This window comes from Takifugu rubripes, chromosome 19 (genome assembly GCF_901000725.2).
Source record: "Takifugu rubripes chromosome 19, fTakRub1.2, whole genome shotgun sequence".
Lineage (NCBI taxonomy): Eukaryota > Metazoa > Chordata > Actinopteri > Tetraodontiformes > Tetraodontidae > Takifugu > Takifugu rubripes.
In genome coordinates, this window is record NC_042303.1 from 18,063,206 (window position 1) to 18,082,714 (window position 19,509).

Below are 19,509 nucleotides of genomic sequence, written 5' to 3' on the forward strand. Positions count from 1 at the left end.
AATTTTAGCATTCTTCCAAAAATGAGACTGAATCTTTTCTTGCCCGCCAGGTGAGGGAGAACCTGGAGGTCTTTGTAGCCACGGACAAGACTCAGTTTAATAACTTGATCTACCGGCAGTGGATACAGTCCCTGCGTACATGGAACGGCGAGCCAGAGACTCTACAGCGCCATGTAAATGCTTAGAACCCAAAAACACAGGACTTTGGTCCTTTAATGTTAAACGTCAAGGCTGTTGACATCATTCTGATTTATACAGAATAAGGTCCAGAATACATATTCAAAATGGTTGAACATAGCATGTATAATAGCTGATGTTTCTTAACAAATATGCTTTTTTTCTTTTTACAGCTCATATTGTGGCAGTCAACATTTACATTTAGGGGAAAAGGTATGGATTATTTCACCAGCTTTCTCATGAAAACATTTGAACTGGTCATCTGAAAAATGCCGTGTCGATATCCAAATAACTAAAAAGTTATGAATGGATTTTAATTAAATTCTCAAGAAATGTTGATAACAGGCCAAGAAAGAGCTTCTTATAGTTTGGTGATGTTTCGGGTTCCAAAGGGATTTTGACCTTTGATCTTCCAAAGACCCTTGGCTCAGTAAAAGAAGCTAGTGAACTATGTAACCTTCTTTTACTACTGCCTATATATGCACTCTAGTACAGGTGTGTCACAGTATTGGGTGAAGTAAGGGGCAGGTCTGTGCTCTCTGAGTGTTTTGTTTCTAGAATATTATTGCTAATAAGATTTAAGAGCAGATAAAAGTAACTGGCTGGTTTGTGTCTGCTCAGCGTGTCTTAGGGAAAGGTTCTGTCCTCAGCTTGAAGAAATAGAAGAGGAAAAAGAAGATGGTGATCTATGGGAATGTGATGAAGAAGAGTCAAATTTGGAAGAGAAAGTAGCAGAAATGTACCAGAGCGTCGAATCCCTTCACTCAGAGTCTCTTAAAGACTCAGTCGACACCAGTGTTTTGGATTCTTGTGGATCTTCGATCAGTGGCCATGACCAGGAAACAAACTCAGCCAATGGCCAGGTTAAGAAAAGTAAGTTATACACGAATACAGGAACAGGTTGCTCAGTCACAGCGGTCGAGGGTTCCATGTCCGTTAAATGCAGAGGACATTTGTGAGGAGTCGGTACAGTCAGGACAAGTCTGTGTCAAGGTCAATAAAGATGCTTCTCGTGTCTGTTTTTGTCTGTTTCATTTCAGAGAAAAATTTCTTGAAGTCCTGGTTCAAGAAAACATTTAAGTTGAAAGCAAAGAAAGCAGCAGTCAGTCAGAGCAGCCAGCAATGTCGTCACCACGGTGAGATCCAGGAGGAACCCAAACCATCGGTGAGACCGTGATGCTTCATTAGTCTTTAAAGCAATGATATATTTGGATGAACAAAGTCCACCCTTGCGTGGTGTCTCAGTAGCAGCACGTTACACGCGACACAATCCTGGAGTCCAAATTGTCCTCTTTGTTTTCAAACAGTTCTGGAGGAGAATCCTACATGCAGTCTGTCCTTGCTTGATGAGCAGAGAAAAGGAAGAATCTGATATATCCTTCAGTGATGATACTCCCAATGTAGGTCATCTATTCTTAGTCTAGTTCTGTAATCAACCTTGTGCCATATCATCGATTATCAGGATAAGAGTGAGTCCATGTATTAAGTCAACTATTGTGTCCTGCAGGACCGACTGATGTCAAAACGGAGGAGGCCCAAAAGTGCTGATGCTAAACCCCTTCAGGCGTCATCACCATCCTCCCCAGACAGCTGACAAACAGCCCCCAACAGTGTTACTGTTAGGGACTGGTGATGCGTTTCCACTGACAGTACTTGATGAGACCAGACATAAGGTTTACCCTGAGGTCTCCGATGGGCGCTCAGGGGACCCAGTGAAGATGACCGTCTTATTGAGAAAAGCTAAAAACCCCAAAGGATGCTCGAGGAATGAAATGGACCAAACAAAATGGACTGGTGGAATGGACAGAATGGACAAGTTCTTTAAAGACAGGACACACCAGTTGTATCTGATAACGAGCTGCCAGACTCCCAAAGAAGTGTGGACTACGCTGAGAGGCCATTTTGAGAGAGATACTCTTGCAAATAAACTATTTCTGAAGAAGAGATATTTCAGATGTGAAATGAAAGAAGGAGATAGTTTAACTGAGCATCCTAAACAAATGAAAGAGCTAACTGATCATTTATCAGCAATTGGAGCTGTAATTGAGGAGGAAGACCAAGTTGTAACACTATTGGGAAGTTTGCCACCAAGTTATGCTACAATTGTCACTGAACTGGAAACAAAGATTGACAACCTGACACTGAAATTTGTTCAGCAAGCATCAATCAATGAAGAACAAAGCGAGTCAATGCTAATGATAACAGTGGTGGTACGTCAGGTGGTGCAGCAGCAATGTCATCACAACTGCATGGTAATGTGCAGGATGGCTCCAAAGCAGTGGGAGCAGGACAAAGCACATGGAGATGCTATAAGTGTGGGAAGGAAGGCCACATTAAACGTGACAGTCCAAGCTTGAAGAACAAATCTAAAAAGAAAATCCACAAGGCTAAAAATGTGATGTGTGAGAATGAAGATGACTCATTTGAAAGTGCTTTTGTGTCTAGAAAGGAAAGCTCTGAAGAAACACAACAAGTTGAATGGTTAATTGATTCCGGAGCGTCAAAGCACATGACATGTAATCAAGAAATTCTTCAGGAATACCAACAGTACTCCAAAGCACAGTCAGTGAAACTCGGTGACGGCAGGGTGGTTGATGCCCTAGGAATTGGACAGAATGGACAAGTTCTTTAAAGACAGGACTAGAACTGGTTACTCAAATAGATGCTATTTAAAGGAGGGAGAGTTGCCTTGACTCGACCACAAAGTTGGAAATGTCAATATGACAATGACCTTCAAGTCAAGTGATGTAAAAAATGTCACAATGTGTGATGTGCTGTATGTCCCAAAACTTTCTGGGAATTTATTCTCGGTGGGAGCTGCTACCAAAAAAGGAAATGCAGTTCATTTCAAGAGATCTTGCTGCTACATTCGTGGAAAAGATGGAACTCTCAAAGGAATGGGAACACAAAGAGCCAGTGGACTATATCAGCTGGATGTGGAAGGAGGTGAATCTGTCTTTCACAATGCAACAGTAGCTGCCAGCTTATGGCACCAGTGTCTCGGTCACACTACCAAGCTGAAGGAACTAAAAGGTCTGGAGAAAAGAATTGGACTTCTCTGCAGAAGAAGAAGAGGTTCCTGAACTGCGGGTAGCTCAGGAGTAGGATCCGCACTTCATGGGATCCAACGGAGAGTCCTCAGACCAGAAGCAGTCCTCTGGGACTGCAGAGAACCCAGGAACCGGACACGGAACGCTCACCGGTCCAGCAGAACGGCATGGAGAACTTGGGCGTGCCAGGAAACAAACAGGACGACAACAGAGACAACAAAACACTCCGGCCCCGATGGGCAGGCGCTCCCTCCTTAAGTAGGCAGCCAGGTGGCAATCGCCCACAGGTGCACCTACCCACAGTGCCAGCTGTAGGCAATGAAGCTCCCCTACGCCCCCTGGAGGGAAAAAACAGACACCACCCTGGACCCCAACACAGGGGTCGACAACCCGCTCTGGAGCCGCGTGTGGCTCTTTATCGCCGCCCTAGTGGCTCCCTGGAGCTTTTTCAAAAAAATAAAAATGTAAAAAGATGGTGTGAACATATGTTTTATTTTAATATAATTTCTGTAGGAGGAAAACTCACAACAAACATTCTTCAAGTTTCCCAATGCTGTAAAAATGTGTATTATAAGTATTTAATTTCAAGATCTCATTATAATGGAAGTTGAATATCGAATGAATATTGTTTTGCTCAAGTTGAGTGAGATCTTGTTGACGTCAAGTCAAGCTTTTATTTTACCAAGTTGTGCTTTTTTTAAAGGGCTATGAACAGCCCTACTGCATATCACACTTTCTGAGCCATCTGAGATGTCCAAGGTAGTTTTCTGTGTCAACTGGACTGTTTTTCTTCATTTGAGATTTCCTTACAGGTCTGTTAGAGCAGGAGAGGTTGACCATAGCACCTAAAACCAGACAGCACATTAGATCTTCAAACGATGAAAGCCTTTATAAAAGGGCTTTGATTACAAAGCCATCGCAACACTATTGTCCTCAAAAGTAAGACTAATATTGTTTAACCTTCCTGCCCAACCTCAGAGTTGTAGATAAAATCAGGTGAATCGTCAATCTATTCTGACCAAAAACTTTCTTTGCCGAGAGATTCCTCTCAGAGATTCATTAACCAGAATCATAGTGAGTAACCATCCACCTCAACCAGCAATCCTTCCACCGAGTCTAACTGTAGCACATTTATTAGTATCTTTACTCTTAATAACAATGTATCCAGCCAAAATCAGTACAATAAACCAAACTAAACATAGATGCTGACACACTGGATGTAATGTTCTCAATGTCTGATGAATGTTTTTGCAGAAACTACAACAGCAACAGATGGCCCTGTCTCTGCGGGAAACTGGGGAAACCCAGTTATTTGAGGACCAGGTAACAATCTTTAATGCTCATGGCTGTTAAAAGGCCCACTTCAGGGTGTCGTATTTCAGCGGTCAAGGACTGTTTTACAAATTGATGTTTTTCTACCATCTTTAGTTTCTATTGAATGAGGAGGCGAAGTTCTTTAAGAATCAAACTGAACTCCTCCAGCAGGAGAAGGAGAGATTGCCCCTTTTGGATGATGAAGCTCTTGCTGCTACCGTCTCGCTGAATAGTGATCTGAAGACTTCTGTAGACATCAATGCCATGCAGCAAGAACAAAATGAAGCGCTGCAGAATGAAATAGAGGATCTGCTGAGAGAAAGGGAACAATTCAAGCAGTTCCTGATGATAATGGTTAAAACCTCTTACAAATTTGCAAGTTTTGGGATGATTCTGATAAAGAATTGTGTTCATTTTGATAATGAAAATGAACACAATTCTTTGCCTCCACCTGGAAAAAGGAATCTTTTTTTGAACATTGACTTAATACATTTCTTTTTTTACAGATCGCTGGTTGGGAAACAAGACTGAGCATACTTGACTTTTGTGACGAAAATGAGGTGTGTTATTGTACTGTTATCTAACCAGAGAGCAATTTTAGCATTCTTCCAAAAATGAGACTGAATCTTTTCTTGTCCGCCAGGTGAGGGAGAACCTGGAGGTCTTTGTAGCCACGGACAAGACTCAGTTTAATAACTTGATCTACCGGCAGTGGATACAGTCCCTGCGTACATGGAACGGCGAGCCAGAGACTCTACAGCGCCACGTAAATGCTTAGAACCCAAAAACACAGGACTTTGGTCCTTTAATGTTAAATGTCAAGGCTGTTGACATCATTCTGATTTATACAGAATAAGGTCCAGAATACATATTCAAAATGGTTGAACATAGCATGTATAATAGCTGATGTTTCTTAACAAATATGCCTTTTTTTTTTTTTACAGCTCACATTGTGGCAGTCAACATTTACATTTAGAGGAAAAGGTATGGATTATTTCACCAGCTTTCTCATGAAAACATTTGAACTGGTCATCTGAAAGATGCCGTGTCGACATCCAAATAACTAAAAAGTTATGAATGGATTTGAATTAAATTCTCAAGAAATGTTGATAACGGGCCAAGAAAGAGCTTCTTATAGTTTGGTGATGTTTCGGGTTCCAAAGGGATTTTGACCTTTGATCTTCCAAAGACCCTTGGCTCAGTAAAAGAAGCTAGTGAACTATGTAACCTTCTTTTACTACTGCCTATATATGCACTCTAGTACAGGTGTGTCACAATATTGGGTGGAGTAAGGGGCAGGTCTGTGCTCTCTGAGTGTTTTGTTTCTAGAATTTTATTGCTAATAAGATTTAAGAGCAGATAAAAGTAACTGGCTGGTTTGTGTCTGCTCAGCGTGTCTTAGGGAAAGGTTTTGTGCTCAGCTTGAAGAAATAGAAGAGGAAAAAGAAGATGGTGATCTATGGGAATGTGATGAAGAAGAGTCAAATTTGGAAGAGAAAGTAGCAGGAATGTACCAGAGCGTCGAATCCCTTCACTCAGAGTCTCTTAAAGACTCAGTCGACACCAGTGTTTTGGATTCTTGTGGATCTTCGATCAGTGGCCATGACCAGGAAACAAACTCAGCCAGTGGCCAGGTTAAGAAAAGTAAGTTATACACGAATACAGGAACAGGTTGCTCAGTCACAGCTGTCGAGGGTTCCATGTCCATTAAATGCAGAAGACATTTGTGAGGAGTCGGGACAGTCAGGACAAGTCTGTGTCAAGGTCAATAAAGATGCTTCTCGTGTCTGTTTTTGTCTGTTTCATTTCAGAGAAAAATTTCTTGAAGTCCTGGTTCAAGAAAACATTTAAGTTGAAAGCAAAGAAAGCAGCAGTCAGTCAGAGCAGCCAGCAATGTCGTCACCACGGTGAGATCCAGGAGGAACCCAAACCATCGGTGAGACCGTGATGCTTCATTAGTCTTTAAAGCAATGATATATTTGGATGAACAAAGTCCACCCTTGCGTGGTGTCTCAGTAGCAGCACGTTACACGCGACACAATCCTGGAGTCCAAATTGTCCTCTTTGTTTTCAAACAGTTCTGGAGGAGAATCCTACATGCAGTCTGTCCTTGCTTGATGAGCAGAGAAAAGGAAGAATCTGATATATCCTTCAGTGATGATACTCCCAATGTAGGTCATCTATTCTTAGTCTAGTTCTGTAATCAACCTTGTGCCATATCATCGATTATCAGGATAAGAGTGTGTCCATGTATTAAGTCAACTATTGTGTCCTGCAGGACCGACTGATGTCAAAACGAAGGAGGCCCAAAAGTGCTGGTGCTAAACCCCTTCAGGCGTCATCACCATCCTCCCCAGACAGCTGACAAACAGCCCCCAACAGTGTTACTGTTAGGGACTGGTGATGCGTTTCCACTGACAGTACTTGATGAGACCAGACATAAGTTTTACCCTGAGGTCTCCGATGGGCGCTCAGGGGACCCAGTGAAGATGACCGTCTTATTGAGAAAAGCTAAAAACCCCAAAGGATGCTCGAGGAATGAAATGGACCAAACAAAATGGACTGGTGGAATGGACAGAATGGACAAGTTCTTTAAAGACAGGACACACCAGTTGTATCTGATAACGAGCTGCCAGACTCCCAAAGAAGTGTGGACTACGCTGAGAGGCCATTTTGAGAGAGATACTCTTGCAAATAAACTATTTCTGAAGAAGAGATATTTCAGATGTGAAATGAAAGAAGGAGATAGTTTAACTGAGCATCCTAAACAAATGAAAGAGCTAACTGATCATTTATCAGCAATTGGAGCTGTAATTGAGGAGGAAGACCAAGTTGTAACACTATTGGGAAGTTTGCCACCAAGTTATGCTACAATTGTCACTGAACTGGAAACAAAGATTGACAACCTGACACTGAAATTTGTTCAGCAAGCATCAATCAATGAAGAACAAAAGCGAGTCAATGCTAATGATAACAGTGGTGGTACGTCAGGTGGTGCAGCAGCAATGTCATCACAACTGCATGGTAATGTGCAGGATGGCTCCAAAGCAGTGGGAGCAGGACAAAGCACATGGAGATGCTATAAGTGTGGGAAGGAAGGCCACATTAAACGTGACAGTCCAAGCTTGAACAAATCTAAAAAGAAAATCCACAAGGCTAAAAATGTGATGTGTGAGAATGAAGATGACTCATTTGAAAGTGCTTTTGTGTCTAGAAAGGAAAGCTCTGAAGAAACACAACAAGTTGAATGGTTAATTGATTCCGGAGCGTCAAAGCACATGACATGTAATCAAGAAATTCTTCAGGAATACCAACAGTACTCCAAAGCACAGTCAGTGAAACTCGGTGACGGCAGGGTGGTTGATGCCCTAGGAATTGACAGGACTAGAACTGGTTACTCAAATAGATGCTATTTAAAGGAGGGAGAGTTGCCTTGACTCGACCACAAAGTTGGAAATGTCAATATGACAATGACCTTCAAGTCAAGTGATGTAAAAAATGTCACAATGTGTGATGTGCTGTATGTCCCAAAACTTTCTGGGAATTTATTCTCGGTGGGAGCTGCTACCAAAAAAGGAAATGCAGTTCATTTCAAGAGATCTTGCTGCTACATTCGTGGAAAAGATGGAACTCTCAAAGGAATGGGAACACAAAGAGCCAGTGGACTATATCAGCTGGATGTGGAAGGAGGTGAATCTGTCTTTCACAATGCAACAGTAGCTGCCAGCTTATGGCACCAGTGTCTCGGTCACACTACCAAGCTGAAGGAACTAAAAGGTCTGGAGAAAAGAATTGGACTTCTCTGCAGAAGAAGAAGAGGTTCCTGAACTGCGGGTAGCTCAGGAGTAGGATCCGCACTTCATGGGATCCAACGGAGAGTCCTCAGACCAGAAGCAGTCCTCTGGGACTGCAGAGAACCCAGGAACCGGACACGGAACGCTCACCGGTCCAGCAGAACGGCATGGAGAACTTGGGCGTGCCAGGAAACAAACAGGACGACAACAGAGACAACAAAACACTCCGGCCCCGATGGGCAGGCGCTCCCTCCTTAAGTAGGCAGCCAGGTGGCAATCGCCCACAGGTGCACCTACCCACAGTGCCAGCTGTAGGCAATGAAGCTCCCCTACGCCCCCTGGAGGGAAAAAACAGACACCACCCTGGACCCCAACACAGGGGTCGACAACCCGCTCTGGAGCCGCGTGTGGCTCTTTATCGCCGCCCTAGTGGCTCCCTGGAGCTTTTTCAAAAAAATAAAAATGTAAAAAGATGGTGTGAACATATGTTTTATTTTAATATAATTTCTGTAGGAGGAAAACTCACAACAAACATTCTTCAAGTTTCCCAATGCTGTAAAAATGTGTATTATAAGTATTTAATTTCAAGATCTCATTATAATGGAAGTTGAATATCGAATGAATATTGTTTTGCTCAAGTTGAGTGAGATCTTGTTGACGTCAAGTCAAGCTTTTATTTTACCAAGTTGTGCTTTTTTTAAAGGGCTATGAACAGCCCTACTGCATATCACACTTTCTGAGCCATCTGAGATGTCCAAGGTAGTTTTCTGTGTCAACTGGACTGTTTTTCTTCATTTGAGATTTCCTTACAGGTCTGTTAGAGCAGGAGAGGTTGACCATAGCACCTAAAACCAGACAGCACATTAGATCTTCAAACGATGAAAGCCTTTATAAAAGGGCTTTGATTACAAAGCCATCGCAACACTATTGTCCTCAAAAGTAAGACTAATATTGTTTAACCTTCCTGCCCAACCTCAGAGTTGTAGATAAAATCAGGTGAATCGTCAATCTATTCTGACCAAAAACTTTCTTTGCCGAGAGATTCCTCTCAGAGATTCATTAACCAGAATCATAGTGAGTAACCATCCACCTCAACCAGCAATCCTTCCACCGAGTCTAACTGTAGCACATTTATTAGTATCTTTACTCTTAATAACAATGTATCCAGCCAAAATCAGTACAATAAACCAAACTAAACATAGATGCTGACACACTGGATGTAATGTTCTCAATGTCTGATGAATGTTTTTGCAGAAACTACAACAGCAACAGATGGCCCTGTCTCTGCGGGAAACTGGGGAAACCCAGTTATTTGAGGACCAGGTAACAATCTTTAATGCTCATGGCTGTTAAAAGGCCCACTTCAGGGTGTCGTATTTCAGCGGTCAAGGACTGTTTTACAAATTGATGTTTTTCTACCATCTTTAGTTTCTATTGAATGAGGAGGCGAAGTTCTTTAAGAATCAAACTGAACTCCTCCAGCAGGAGAAGGAGAGATTGCCCCTTTTGGATGATGAAGCTCTTGCTGCTACCGTCTCGCTGAATAGTGATCTGAAGACTTCTGTAGACATCAATGCCATGCAGCAAGAACAAAATGAAGCGCTGCAGAATGAAATAGAGGATCTGCTGAGAGAAAGGGAACAATTCAAGCAGTTCCTGATGATAATGGTTAAAACCTCTTACAAATTTGCAAGTTTTGGGATGATTCTGATAAAGAATTGTGTTCATTTTGATAATGAAAATGAACACAATTCTTTGCCTCCACCTGGAAAAAGGAATCTTTTTTTGAACATTGACTTAATACATTTCTTTTTTTACAGATCGCTGGTTGGGAAACAAGACTGAGCATACTTGACTTTTGTGACGAAAATGAGGTGTGTTATTGTACTGTTATCTAACCAGAGAGCAATTTTAGCATTCTTCCAAAAATGAGACTGAATCTTTTCTTGTCCGCCAGGTGAGGGAGAACCTGGAGGTCTTTGTAGCCACGGACAAGACTCAGTTTAATAACTTGATCTACCGGCAGTGGATACAGTCCCTGCGTACATGGAACGGCGAGCCAGAGACTCTACAGCGCCACGTAAATGCTTAGAACCCAAAAACACAGGACTTTGGTCCTTTAATGTTAAATGTCAAGGCTGTTGACATCATTCTGATTTATACAGAATAAGGTCCAGAATACATATTCAAAATGGTTGAACATAGCATGTATAATAGCTGATGTTTCTTAACAAATATGCCTTTTTTTTTTTTTTTACAGCTCACATTGTGGCAGTCAACATTTACATTTAGAGGAAAAGGTATGGATTATTTCACCAGCTTTCTCATGAAAACATTTGAACTGGTCATCTGAAAGATGCCGTGTCGACATCCAAATAACTAAAAAGTTATGAATGGATTTGAATTAAATTCTCAAGAAATGTTGATAACGGGCCAAGAAAGAGCTTCTTATAGTTTGGTGATGTTTCGGGTTCCAAAGGGATTTTGACCTTTGATCTTCCAAAGACCCTTGGCTCAGTAAAAGAAGCTAGTGAACTATGTAACCTTCTTTTACTACTGCCTATATATGCACTCTAGTACAGGTGTGTCACAATATTGGGTGGAGTAAGGGGCAGGTCTGTGCTCTCTGAGTGTTTTGTTTCTAGAATTTTATTGCTAATAAGATTTAAGAGCAGATAAAAGTAACTGGCTGGTTTGTGTCTGCTCAGCGTGTCTTAGGGAAAGGTTTTGTCCTCAGCTTGAAGAAATAGAAGAGGAAAAAGAAGATGGTGATCTATGGGAATGTGATGAAGAAGAGTCAAATTTGGAAGAGAAAGTAGCAGGAATGTACCAGAGCGTCGAATCCCTTCACTCAGAGTCTCTTAAAGACTCAGTCGACACCAGTGTTTTGGATTCTTGTGGATCTTCGATCAGTGGCCATGACCAGGAAACAAACTCAGCCAGTGGCCAGGTTAAGAAAAGTAAGTTATACACGAATACAGGAACAGGTTGCTCAGTCACAGCTGTCGAGGGTTCCATGTCCATTAAATGCAGAAGACATTTGTGAGGAGTCGGGACAGTCAGGACAAGTCTGTGTCAAGGTCAATAAAGATGCTTCTCGTGTCTGTTTTTGTCTGTTTCATTTCAGAGAAAAATTTCTTGAAGTCCTGGTTCAAGAAAACATTTAAGTTGAAAGCAAAGAAAGCAGCAGTCAGTCAGAGCAGCCAGCAATGTCGTCACCACGGTGAGATCCAGGAGGAACCCAAACCATCGGTGAGACCGTGATGCTTCATTAGTCTTTAAAGCAATGATATATTTGGATGAACAAAGTCCACCCTTGCGTGGTGTCTCAGTAGCAGCACGTTACACGCGACACAATCCTGGAGTCCAAATTGTCCTCTTTGTTTTCAAACAGTTCTGGAGGAGAATCCTACATGCAGTCTGTCCTTGCTTGATGAGCAGAGAAAAGGAAGAATCTGATATATCCTTCAGTGATGATACTCACAATGTAGGTCATCTATTCTTAGTCTAGTTCTGTAATCAACCTTGTGCCATATCATCGATTATCAGGATAAGAGTGTGTCCATGTATTAAGTCAACTATTGTGTCCTGCAGGACCGACTGATGTCAAAACGAAGGAGGCCCAAAAGTGCTGGTGCTAAACCCCTTCAGGCGTCATCACCATCCTCCCCAGACAGCTGACAAACAGCCCCCAACAGTGTTACTGTTAGGGACTGGTGATGCGTTTCCACTGACAGTATCAGCTCTACCCTACTGACAACACCTACCTCGTACTTGGTGCTACATTTTTGGATCCTGCTTCTTCGTGGTTCCATAAAAAAAAGCAATTTCCACACTAAATAGGGCTAAATAACCTGGTCTAACAGCAAGGTTTGCATGTCTTTGAGCTGAGGGGCAGACAAGAGAAGATGAAGCTACTTGATGAGACCAGACATAAGTTTTACCTTGAGGTCTCCGATGGGCGCTCAGGGGACCCAGTGAAGATGACCGTCTTATTGAGAAAAGCTAAAAACCCCAAAGGATGTTCGAGGAATGAAATGGACCAAACAGAATGGACTGGCGGAATGGACAGAATGGACAAGTTCTTTAAAGACAGGACTAGAACTGGTTAATCAAATAGATGCTATTCAAAGGAGGGAGAGTTGCCTTGACTCGACCACAAAGTTGTTGGAAACTTGACAGGTTGGGGTTTTCTACGACTTTCATCATTTTATTGTACTTGTTTCATTCACCTCACACAATTTAGACAAGCTGTTTATTGACAAGCTGAGCGGACCGGAGAATTGGGTGACATGGAAGTTCCAGATGGAACATTTGCTAAAGGCTAAAGGACTGTGGCGTATGCTAACAGAGGAAGAAACGCTAGCCCCGGATGCGAACGCAGCAGCACAGGATGAGTTCGCTAGACGGAGAGAGAACGCATTCTCTATGCTAGTGCTAAATGTAAGTACACCCCAGTTGTATCTGATAACGAGCTGCCAGACTCCCAAAGAAGTGTGGACTACACTGAGAGGCCATTTTGAGAGAGATACTCAAATAAACAATTTTTGAAGAAGAAATATTTCAGATGTGAAATGAAAGGAGGAGATAGTTTAACTGAGCATCCTAAACAAATGAAAGAGCTAACTGATCAGTTATCAGCAATTGGAGCTGTAATTGAAGAGGAAGACCAAGTTGTAACACTATTGGGAAGTTTGCCACCAAGTTATGCTACAATTGTCACTGCACTGGAAACAAAGATTGACAACCTGACACTGAAATTAGTTCAGCAAGCATCAATCAATGAAGAACAAAAGCGAGTCAATGCTAGTGGTGGTACGTCAGGTGGTGCAGCAGCAATGTCATCACAATTGCATGGTAATGTGCAGGATGGCTCCAAAGCAGTGGGAACAGGACAAAGCACATGGAGATGCTATAAGTGTGGGAAGGAAGGCCACATTAAACGTGACTGTCCAAGCTTGAAGAATAAATCTAAAAAGAAAATCCACAAGGCTAAAAATGTGATGTGTGAGAATGAAGATGACTCATTTGAAAGTGCTTTTGTGTCTAGAAAGGAAAGCTCTGAAGAAACACAACAAGTTGAATGGTTAATTGATTCCGGAGCGTCAAAGCACATGACATGTAATCAAGAAATTCTTCAGGAATACCAACAGTACTCCAAAGCACAGTCAGTGAAACTCGGTGACGGCAGGGTGGTTGATGCCCTAGGAATTGGAAATGTCAATATGACAATGACCTTCAAGTCAAGTGATGTAAAAAATGTCACAATGTATGATGTGCTGTATGTCCCAAAACTTTCTGGGAATTTATTCTCGGTGGGAGCTGCTACCAAAAAAGGAAATGCAGTTCCTGTCAAGAGATCTCGCTGCTACATTCGTGGAAAAGATGGAACTCTCAAAGGAATGGGAACACAAAGAGCCAATGGACTATATCAGCTGGATGTGGAAGGAGGTGAATCTGTCTTTCACAATGCAACAGTAGCTGCCAGCTTATGGCACCAGTGTCTCGGTCACACTACCAAGCTGAAGGAACTAAAAGGTCTGGAGAAAAGAATTGGACTTCTCTGCAGAAGAAGAAGAGGTTCCTGAACTGCGGGTAGCTCAGGAGTAGGATCCGCACTTCATGGGATCCAACGGAGAGTCCTCAGACCAGAAGCAGTCCTCTGGGACTGCAGAGAACCCAGGAACCGGACACGGAACGCTCACCGGTCCAGCAGAACGGCATGGAGAACTTGGGCGTGCCAGGAAACAAACAGGACGACAACAGAGACAACAAAACACTCCGGCCCCGATGGGCAGGCGCTCCCTCCTTAAGTAGACAGCCAGGTGGCAATCGCCCACAGGTGCACCTACCCACAGTGCCAGCTGTAGGCAATGAAGCTCCCCTACGCCCCCTGGAGGGAAAAAACAGACACCACCCTGGACCCCAACACAGGGGTCGACAACCCGCTCTGGAGCCGCGTGTGGCTCTTTATCGCCGCCCTAGTGGCTCCCTGGAGCTTTTTCAAAAAAATAAAAATGTAAAAAGATGGTGTGAACATATGTTTTATTTTAATATAATTTCTGTAGGAGGAAAACTCACAACAAACATTCTTCAAGGTTCCCAATGCTGTAAAAATGTGTATTATAAGTATTTAATTTCAAGATCTCATTATAATGGAAGTTGAATATTGAATGAATATTGTTTTGCTCAAGTTGAGTGAGATCTTGTTGACGTCAAGTCAAGCTTTTATTTTACCAAGTTGTGCTTTTTTTAAAGGGCTATGAACAGCCCTACTGCATATCACACTTTCTGAGCCATCTGAGATGTCCAAGGTAGTTTTCTGTGTCAACTGGACTGTTTTTCTTCATTTGAGATTTCCTTACAGGTCTGTTAGAGCAGGAGAGGTTGACCATAGCACCTAAAACCAGACAGCACATTAGATCTTCAAACGATGAAAGCCTTTATAAAAGGGCTTTGATTACAAAGCCATCGCAACACTATTGTCCTCAAAAGTAAGACTAATATTGTTTAACCTTCCTGCCCAACCTCAGAGTTGTAGATAAAACCAGGTGAATCGTCGATCTATTCTGACCAAAAACTTTGCCGAGAGATTCCTCTCAGAGATTCATTAACCAGAATCATAGTGAGTAACCATCCACCTCAACCAGCAATCCTTTCACCGAGTCTAACTGTAGCACATTTATTAGTATCTTTACTCTTAATAACAATGTATCCAGCCCAAATCAGTACAATAAACCAAACTGACCATAGATGCTGACACACTGGATGTAATGTTCTCAATGTCTGATGAATGTTTTTGCAGAAACTACAACAGCAACAGATGGCCCTGTCTCTGCGGGAAACTGGGGAAACCCAGTTATTTGAGGACCAGGTAACAATCTTTAATGCTCATGGCTGTTAAAAGGCCCACTTCAGGGTGTCGTATTTCAGCGGTCAAGGACTGTTTTACAAATTGATGTTTTTCTACCATCTTTAGTTTCTATTGAATGAGGAGGCGAAGTTCTTTAAGAATCAAACTGAACTCCTCCAGCAGGAGAAGGAGAGATTGCCCCTTTTGGATGATGAAGCTCTTGCTGCTACCGTCTCGCTGAATAGTGATCTGAAGACTTCTGTAGACATCAATGCCATACAGCAAGAACAAAATGAAGCGCTGCAGAATGAAATAGAGGATCTGCTGAGAGAAAGGGAACAATTCAAGCAGTTCCTGATGGAAATGGTTAAAACCTCTTACAAATTTGCAAGTTTTGGGATGATTCTGATAAAGAATTGTGTTCATTTTGGTAATGAAAATGAACACAATTCTTTGCCTCCACCTGAAAAAAGGAATGTTTTTTTGAACATTGACTTAATACATTTCTTTTTTTACAGATCGCTGGTTGGGAAACAAGACTGAGCATACTTGACTTTTGTGACGAAAATGAGGTGTGTTATTGTACTGTTATCTAACCAGAGAGCAAATTTACCATTCTTCCAAAAATGAGACTGAGTCTTTTCTTGTCCGCCAGGTGAGGGAGAACCTGGAGGTCTTTGTAGCCACGGACAAGACTCAGTTTAATAACTTGATCTACCGGCAGTGGATACAGTCCCTGCGTACATGGAACGGCGAGCCAGAGACTCTACAGCGCCACGTAAATGCTTAGAACCCAAAAACACAGGACTTTGGTCCTTTAATGTTAAACGTCAAGGCTGTTGACATCATTCTGATTTATACAGAATAAGTTCCAGAATACATATTCAAAATGGTTGAACATAGCATGTATAATAGCTGATGTTTCTTAACAAATATGCATTTTTTTTTTTTTTTTTTACAGCTCATATTGTGGCAGTCAACATTTACATTTAGAGGAAAAGGTATGGATTATTTCACCAGCTTTCTCATGAAAACATTTGAACTGGTCATCTGAAAGATGCCGTGTCGACATCCAAATAACTAAAAAGTTATGAATGGATTTGAATTAAATTCTCAAGAAATGTTGATAACAGGCCAAGAAAGAGCTTCTTATAGTTTGGTGATGTTTCGGGTTCCAAAGGGATTTTGACCTTTGATCTTCCAAAGACCCTTGGCTCTGTAAAAGAAGCTAGTGAATTATGTAACCTTCTTTTACTACTGCCTATATATGCACTCTAGTACAGGTGTGTCACAATATTGGGTGAAGTAAGGGGCAGGTCTGTGCTCTCTGAGTGTTTTGTTTCTAGAATACTATTGCTAATAAGATTTAAGAGCAGATAAAAGTAACTGGCTGGTTTGTGTCTGCTCAGCGTGTCTTAGGGAAAGGTTTTGTCCTCAGCTTGAAGAAATAGAAGAGGAAAAAGAAGATGGTGATCTATGGGAATGTGATGAAGAAGAGTCAAATTTGGAAGAGAAAGTAGCAGAAATGTACCAGAGCGTCGAATCCCTTCACTCAGAGTCTCTTAAAGACTCAGTCGACACCAGTGTTTTGGATTCTTGTGGATCTTCGATCAGTGGCCATGACCAGGAAACAAACTCAGCCAGTGGCCAGGTTAAGAAAAGTAAGTTATACACGAATACAGGAACAGGTTGCTCAGTCACAGCTGTCGAGGGTTCCATGTCCATTAAATGCAGAAGACATTTGTGAGGAGTCGGGACAGTCAGGACAAGTCTGTGTCAAGGTCAATAAAGATGCTTCTCGTGTCTGTTTTTGTCTGTTTCATTTCAGAGAAAAATTTCTTGAAGTCCTGGTTCAAGAAAACATTTAAGTTGAAAGCAAAGAAAGCAGCAGTCAGTCAGAGCAGCCAGCAATGTCGTCACCACGGTGAGATCCAGGAGGAACCCAAACCATCGGTGAGACCGTGATGCTTCATTAGTCTTTAAAGCAATGATATATTTGGATGAACAAAGTCCACCCTTGCGTGGTGTCTCAGTAGCAGCACGTTACACGCGACACAATCCTGGAGTCCAAATTGTCCTCTTTGTTTTCAAACAGTTCTGGAGGAGAATCCTACATGCAGTCTGTCCTTGCTTGATGAGCAGAGAAAAGGAAGAATCTGATATATCCTTCAGTGATGATACTCACAATGTAGGTCATCTATTCTTAGCCTAGTTCTGTAATCAACCTTGTGCCATATCATCGATTATCAGGATAAGAGTGAGTCCATGTATTAAGTCAACTATTGTGTCCTGCAGGACCGACTGATGTCAAAACGAAGGAGGCCCAAAAGTGCTGGTGCTAAACCCCTTCAGGCGTCATCACCATCCTCCCCAGACAGCTGACAAACAGCCCCCAACAGTGTTACTGTTAGGGACTGGTGATGCGTTTCCACTGACAGTATCAGCTCTACCCTACTGACAACACCTACCTCGTACTTGGTGCTACATTTTTGGATCCTGCTTCTTCGTGGTTCCATAAAAAAAAGCAATTTCCACACTAAATAGGGCTAAATAACCTGGTCTAACAGCAAGGTTTGCATGTCTTTGAGCTGAGGGGCAGACAAGAGAAGATGAAGCTACTTGATGAGACCAGACATAAGTTTTACCCTGAGGTCTCCGATGGGCGCTCAGGGGACCCAGTGAAGATGACCGTCTTATTGAGAAAAGCTAAAAACCCCAAAGGATGTTCGAGGAATGAAATGGACCAAACAGAATGGACTGGCGGAATGGACAGAATGGACAAGTTCTTTAAAGACAGGACTAGAACTGGTTAATCAAATAGATGCTATTCAAAGGAGGGAGAGTTGCCTTGACTCGACCACAAAGTTGTTGGAAACTTGACAGGTTGGGGTTTTCTACGACTTTCATCATTTTATTGTACTTGTTTCATTCACCTCACACAATTTAGACAAGCTGTTTATTGACAAGCTGAGCGGACCGGAGAATTGGGCGACATGGAAGTTCCAGATGGAACATTTGCTAAAGGCTAAAGGACTGTGGCGTATGCTAACAGAGGAAGAAACGCTAGCCCCGGATGCGAACGCAGCAGCACAGGATGAGTTCGCTAGACGGAGAGAGAACGCATTCTCTATGCTAGTGCTAAATGTAAGTACACCCCAGTTGTATCTGATAACGAGCTGCCAGACTCCCAAAGAAGTGTGGACTACACTGAGAGGCCATTTTGAGAGAGATACTCAAATAAACAATTTTTGAAGAAGAAATATTTCAGATGTGAAATGAAAGGAGGAGATAGTTTAACTGAGCATCCTAAACAAATGAAAGAGCTAACTGATCAGTTATCAGCAATTGGAGCTGTAATTGAAGAGGAAGACCAAGTTGTAACACTATTGGGAAGTTTGCCACCAAGTTATGCTACAATTGTCACTGCACTGGAAACAAAGATTGACAACCTGACACTGAAATTTGTTCAGCAAGCATCAATCAATGAAGAACAAAAGCGAGTCAATGCTAATGATAACAGTGGTGGTACGTCAGGTGGTGCAGCAGCAATGTCATCACAACTGCATGGTAATGTGCAGGATGGCTCCAAAGCAGTGGGAGCAGGACAAAGCACATGGAGATGCTATAAGTGTGGGAAGGAAGGCGACCTTAAACGTGACAGTCCAAGCTTGAAGAACAAATCTAAAAAGAAAATCCACAAGGCTAAAAATGTGATGTGTGAGAATGAAGATGACTCATTTGAAAGTGCTTTTGTGTCTAGAAAGGAAAGCTCTGAAGAAACACAACAAGTTGAATGGTTAATTGATTCCGGAGCGTCAAAGCACATGACATGTAATCAAGAAATTCTTCAGGAATACCAACAGTACTCCAAAGCACAGTCAGTGAAACTCGGTGACGGCAGGGTGGTTGATGCCCTAGGAATTGGAAATGTCAATATGACAATGACCTTCAAGTCAAGAAATGTCACAATGTATGATGTGCTGTATGTCCCAAAACTTTCTGGGAATTTATTCTCGGTGGGAGCTGCTACCAAAAAAGGAAATACAGTTCCTGTCAAGAGATCTCGCTGCTACATTCGTGGAAAAGATGGAACTCTCAAAGGAATGGGAACACAAAGAGCCAATGGACTATATCAGCTGGATGTGGAAGGAGGTGAATCTGTCTTTCACAATGCAACAGTAGCTGCCAGCTTATGGCACCAGTGTCTCGGTCACACTACCAAGCTGAAGGAACTAAAAGGTCTGGTGAAATGAATGGACTTCTCTGCAGAAGAAGAAGAAGAGGTTCCTGAACTGCGGGTAGCTCAGGAGTAGGATCCGCA

The 19,509-nt window shown here is 42.3% G+C and overlaps 3 protein-coding genes across 5 annotated transcripts; all 3 read left to right on the forward strand.

The window, feature by feature from the left end:
• The first annotated feature begins 3,962 nt into the window (after nt 1-3,962).
• Nucleotides 3,963-7,654, forward strand: LOC115247030 (uncharacterized). 2 transcript variants are annotated; one of them, XM_029827540.1, is made up of 9 exons: nt 3,963-4,166; nt 4,482-4,550; nt 4,656-4,895; nt 5,048-5,101; nt 5,185-5,307; nt 5,486-5,525; nt 6,353-6,477; nt 6,620-6,712; nt 6,820-7,654. In XM_029827540.1, the coding sequence occupies exons 2-9, from the start codon at nt 4,500-4,502 to the stop codon at nt 6,904-6,906; spliced, it is 813 nt and encodes a 270-aa protein (XP_029683400.1). In that variant the 5' UTR covers nt 3,963-4,166; nt 4,482-4,499; the 3' UTR covers nt 6,907-7,654. The 2 variants fall into 2 exon arrangements, with proteins under 2 accessions (XP_029683400.1, XP_029683399.1); XM_029827539.1 differs by lacking the exon at nt 3,963-4,166 and having other exon boundaries at nt 4,436-4,550.
• Nucleotides 7,655-9,070: 1,416 nt separating this feature from the next.
• On the forward strand, nt 9,071-12,241 carry LOC115247029 (uncharacterized). 2 transcript variants are annotated; one of them, XM_029827537.1, is made up of 10 exons: nt 9,071-9,274; nt 9,590-9,658; nt 9,764-10,003; nt 10,156-10,209; nt 10,293-10,415; nt 10,596-10,635; nt 11,044-11,295; nt 11,463-11,587; nt 11,730-11,822; nt 11,930-12,241. In XM_029827537.1, the coding sequence occupies exons 2-10, from the start codon at nt 9,608-9,610 to the stop codon at nt 12,014-12,016; spliced, it is 1,065 nt and encodes a 354-aa protein (XP_029683397.1). In that variant the 5' UTR covers nt 9,071-9,274; nt 9,590-9,607; the 3' UTR covers nt 12,017-12,241. The 2 variants fall into 2 exon arrangements, with proteins under 2 accessions (XP_029683397.1, XP_029683398.1); XM_029827538.1 differs by lacking the exons at nt 9,071-9,274; nt 11,044-11,295 and having other exon boundaries at nt 9,544-9,658.
• A 2,384-nt stretch (nt 12,242-14,625) lies between these two features.
• Nucleotides 14,626-17,153, forward strand: LOC115246775 (uncharacterized). The gene is made up of 8 exons (XM_029826077.1): nt 14,626-14,960; nt 15,141-15,209; nt 15,315-15,554; nt 15,707-15,760; nt 15,844-15,966; nt 16,150-16,189; nt 16,598-16,849; nt 17,017-17,153. The coding sequence occupies exons 2-8, from the start codon at nt 15,159-15,161 to the stop codon at nt 17,151-17,153; spliced, it is 897 nt and encodes a 298-aa protein (XP_029681937.1). The 5' UTR covers nt 14,626-14,960; nt 15,141-15,158.
• Nucleotides 17,154-19,509: the final 2,356 nt, after the last annotated feature.

What these genes read in the sequence shown, in the direction of transcription:
- LOC115247029 (XM_029827537.1), top strand. Translation starts at nt 9,608, where the DNA reads ATGGCCCTGTCTCTGCGGGAAACTGGGGAAACCCAGTTATTTGAGGAC. An exon ending in AGCAGTTCCTGATGATAATG is followed by an intron (nt 10,004 to 10,155) that starts GTTAAAACCTCT and finishes CTTTTTTTACAG; the next exon opens with ATCGCTGGTTGGGAAACAAG. An exon ending in CAGTGGCCAGGTTAAGAAAA is followed by an intron (nt 11,296 to 11,462) that starts GTAAGTTATACA and finishes GTTTCATTTCAG; the next exon opens with AGAAAAATTTCTTGAAGTCC.
- LOC115247030 (XM_029827539.1), top strand. Translation starts at nt 4,470, where the DNA reads ATGTTTTTGCAGAAACTACAACAGCAACAGATGGCCCTGTCTCTGCGG. An exon ending in CAGAGACTCTACAGCGCCAC is followed by an intron (nt 5,308 to 5,485) that starts GTAAATGCTTAG and finishes TTTTTTTTACAG; the next exon opens with CTCACATTGTGGCAGTCAAC. An exon ending in ATTTACATTTAGAGGAAAAG is followed by an intron (nt 5,526 to 6,352) that starts GTATGGATTATT and finishes GTTTCATTTCAG; the next exon opens with AGAAAAATTTCTTGAAGTCC.
- LOC115246775 (XM_029826077.1), top strand. Translation starts at nt 15,159, where the DNA reads ATGGCCCTGTCTCTGCGGGAAACTGGGGAAACCCAGTTATTTGAGGAC. An exon ending in CCCAGTTATTTGAGGACCAG is followed by an intron (nt 15,210 to 15,314) that starts GTAACAATCTTT and finishes TACCATCTTTAG; the next exon opens with TTTCTATTGAATGAGGAGGC. An exon ending in ACTTTTGTGACGAAAATGAG is followed by an intron (nt 15,761 to 15,843) that starts GTGTGTTATTGT and finishes CTTGTCCGCCAG; the next exon opens with GTGAGGGAGAACCTGGAGGT.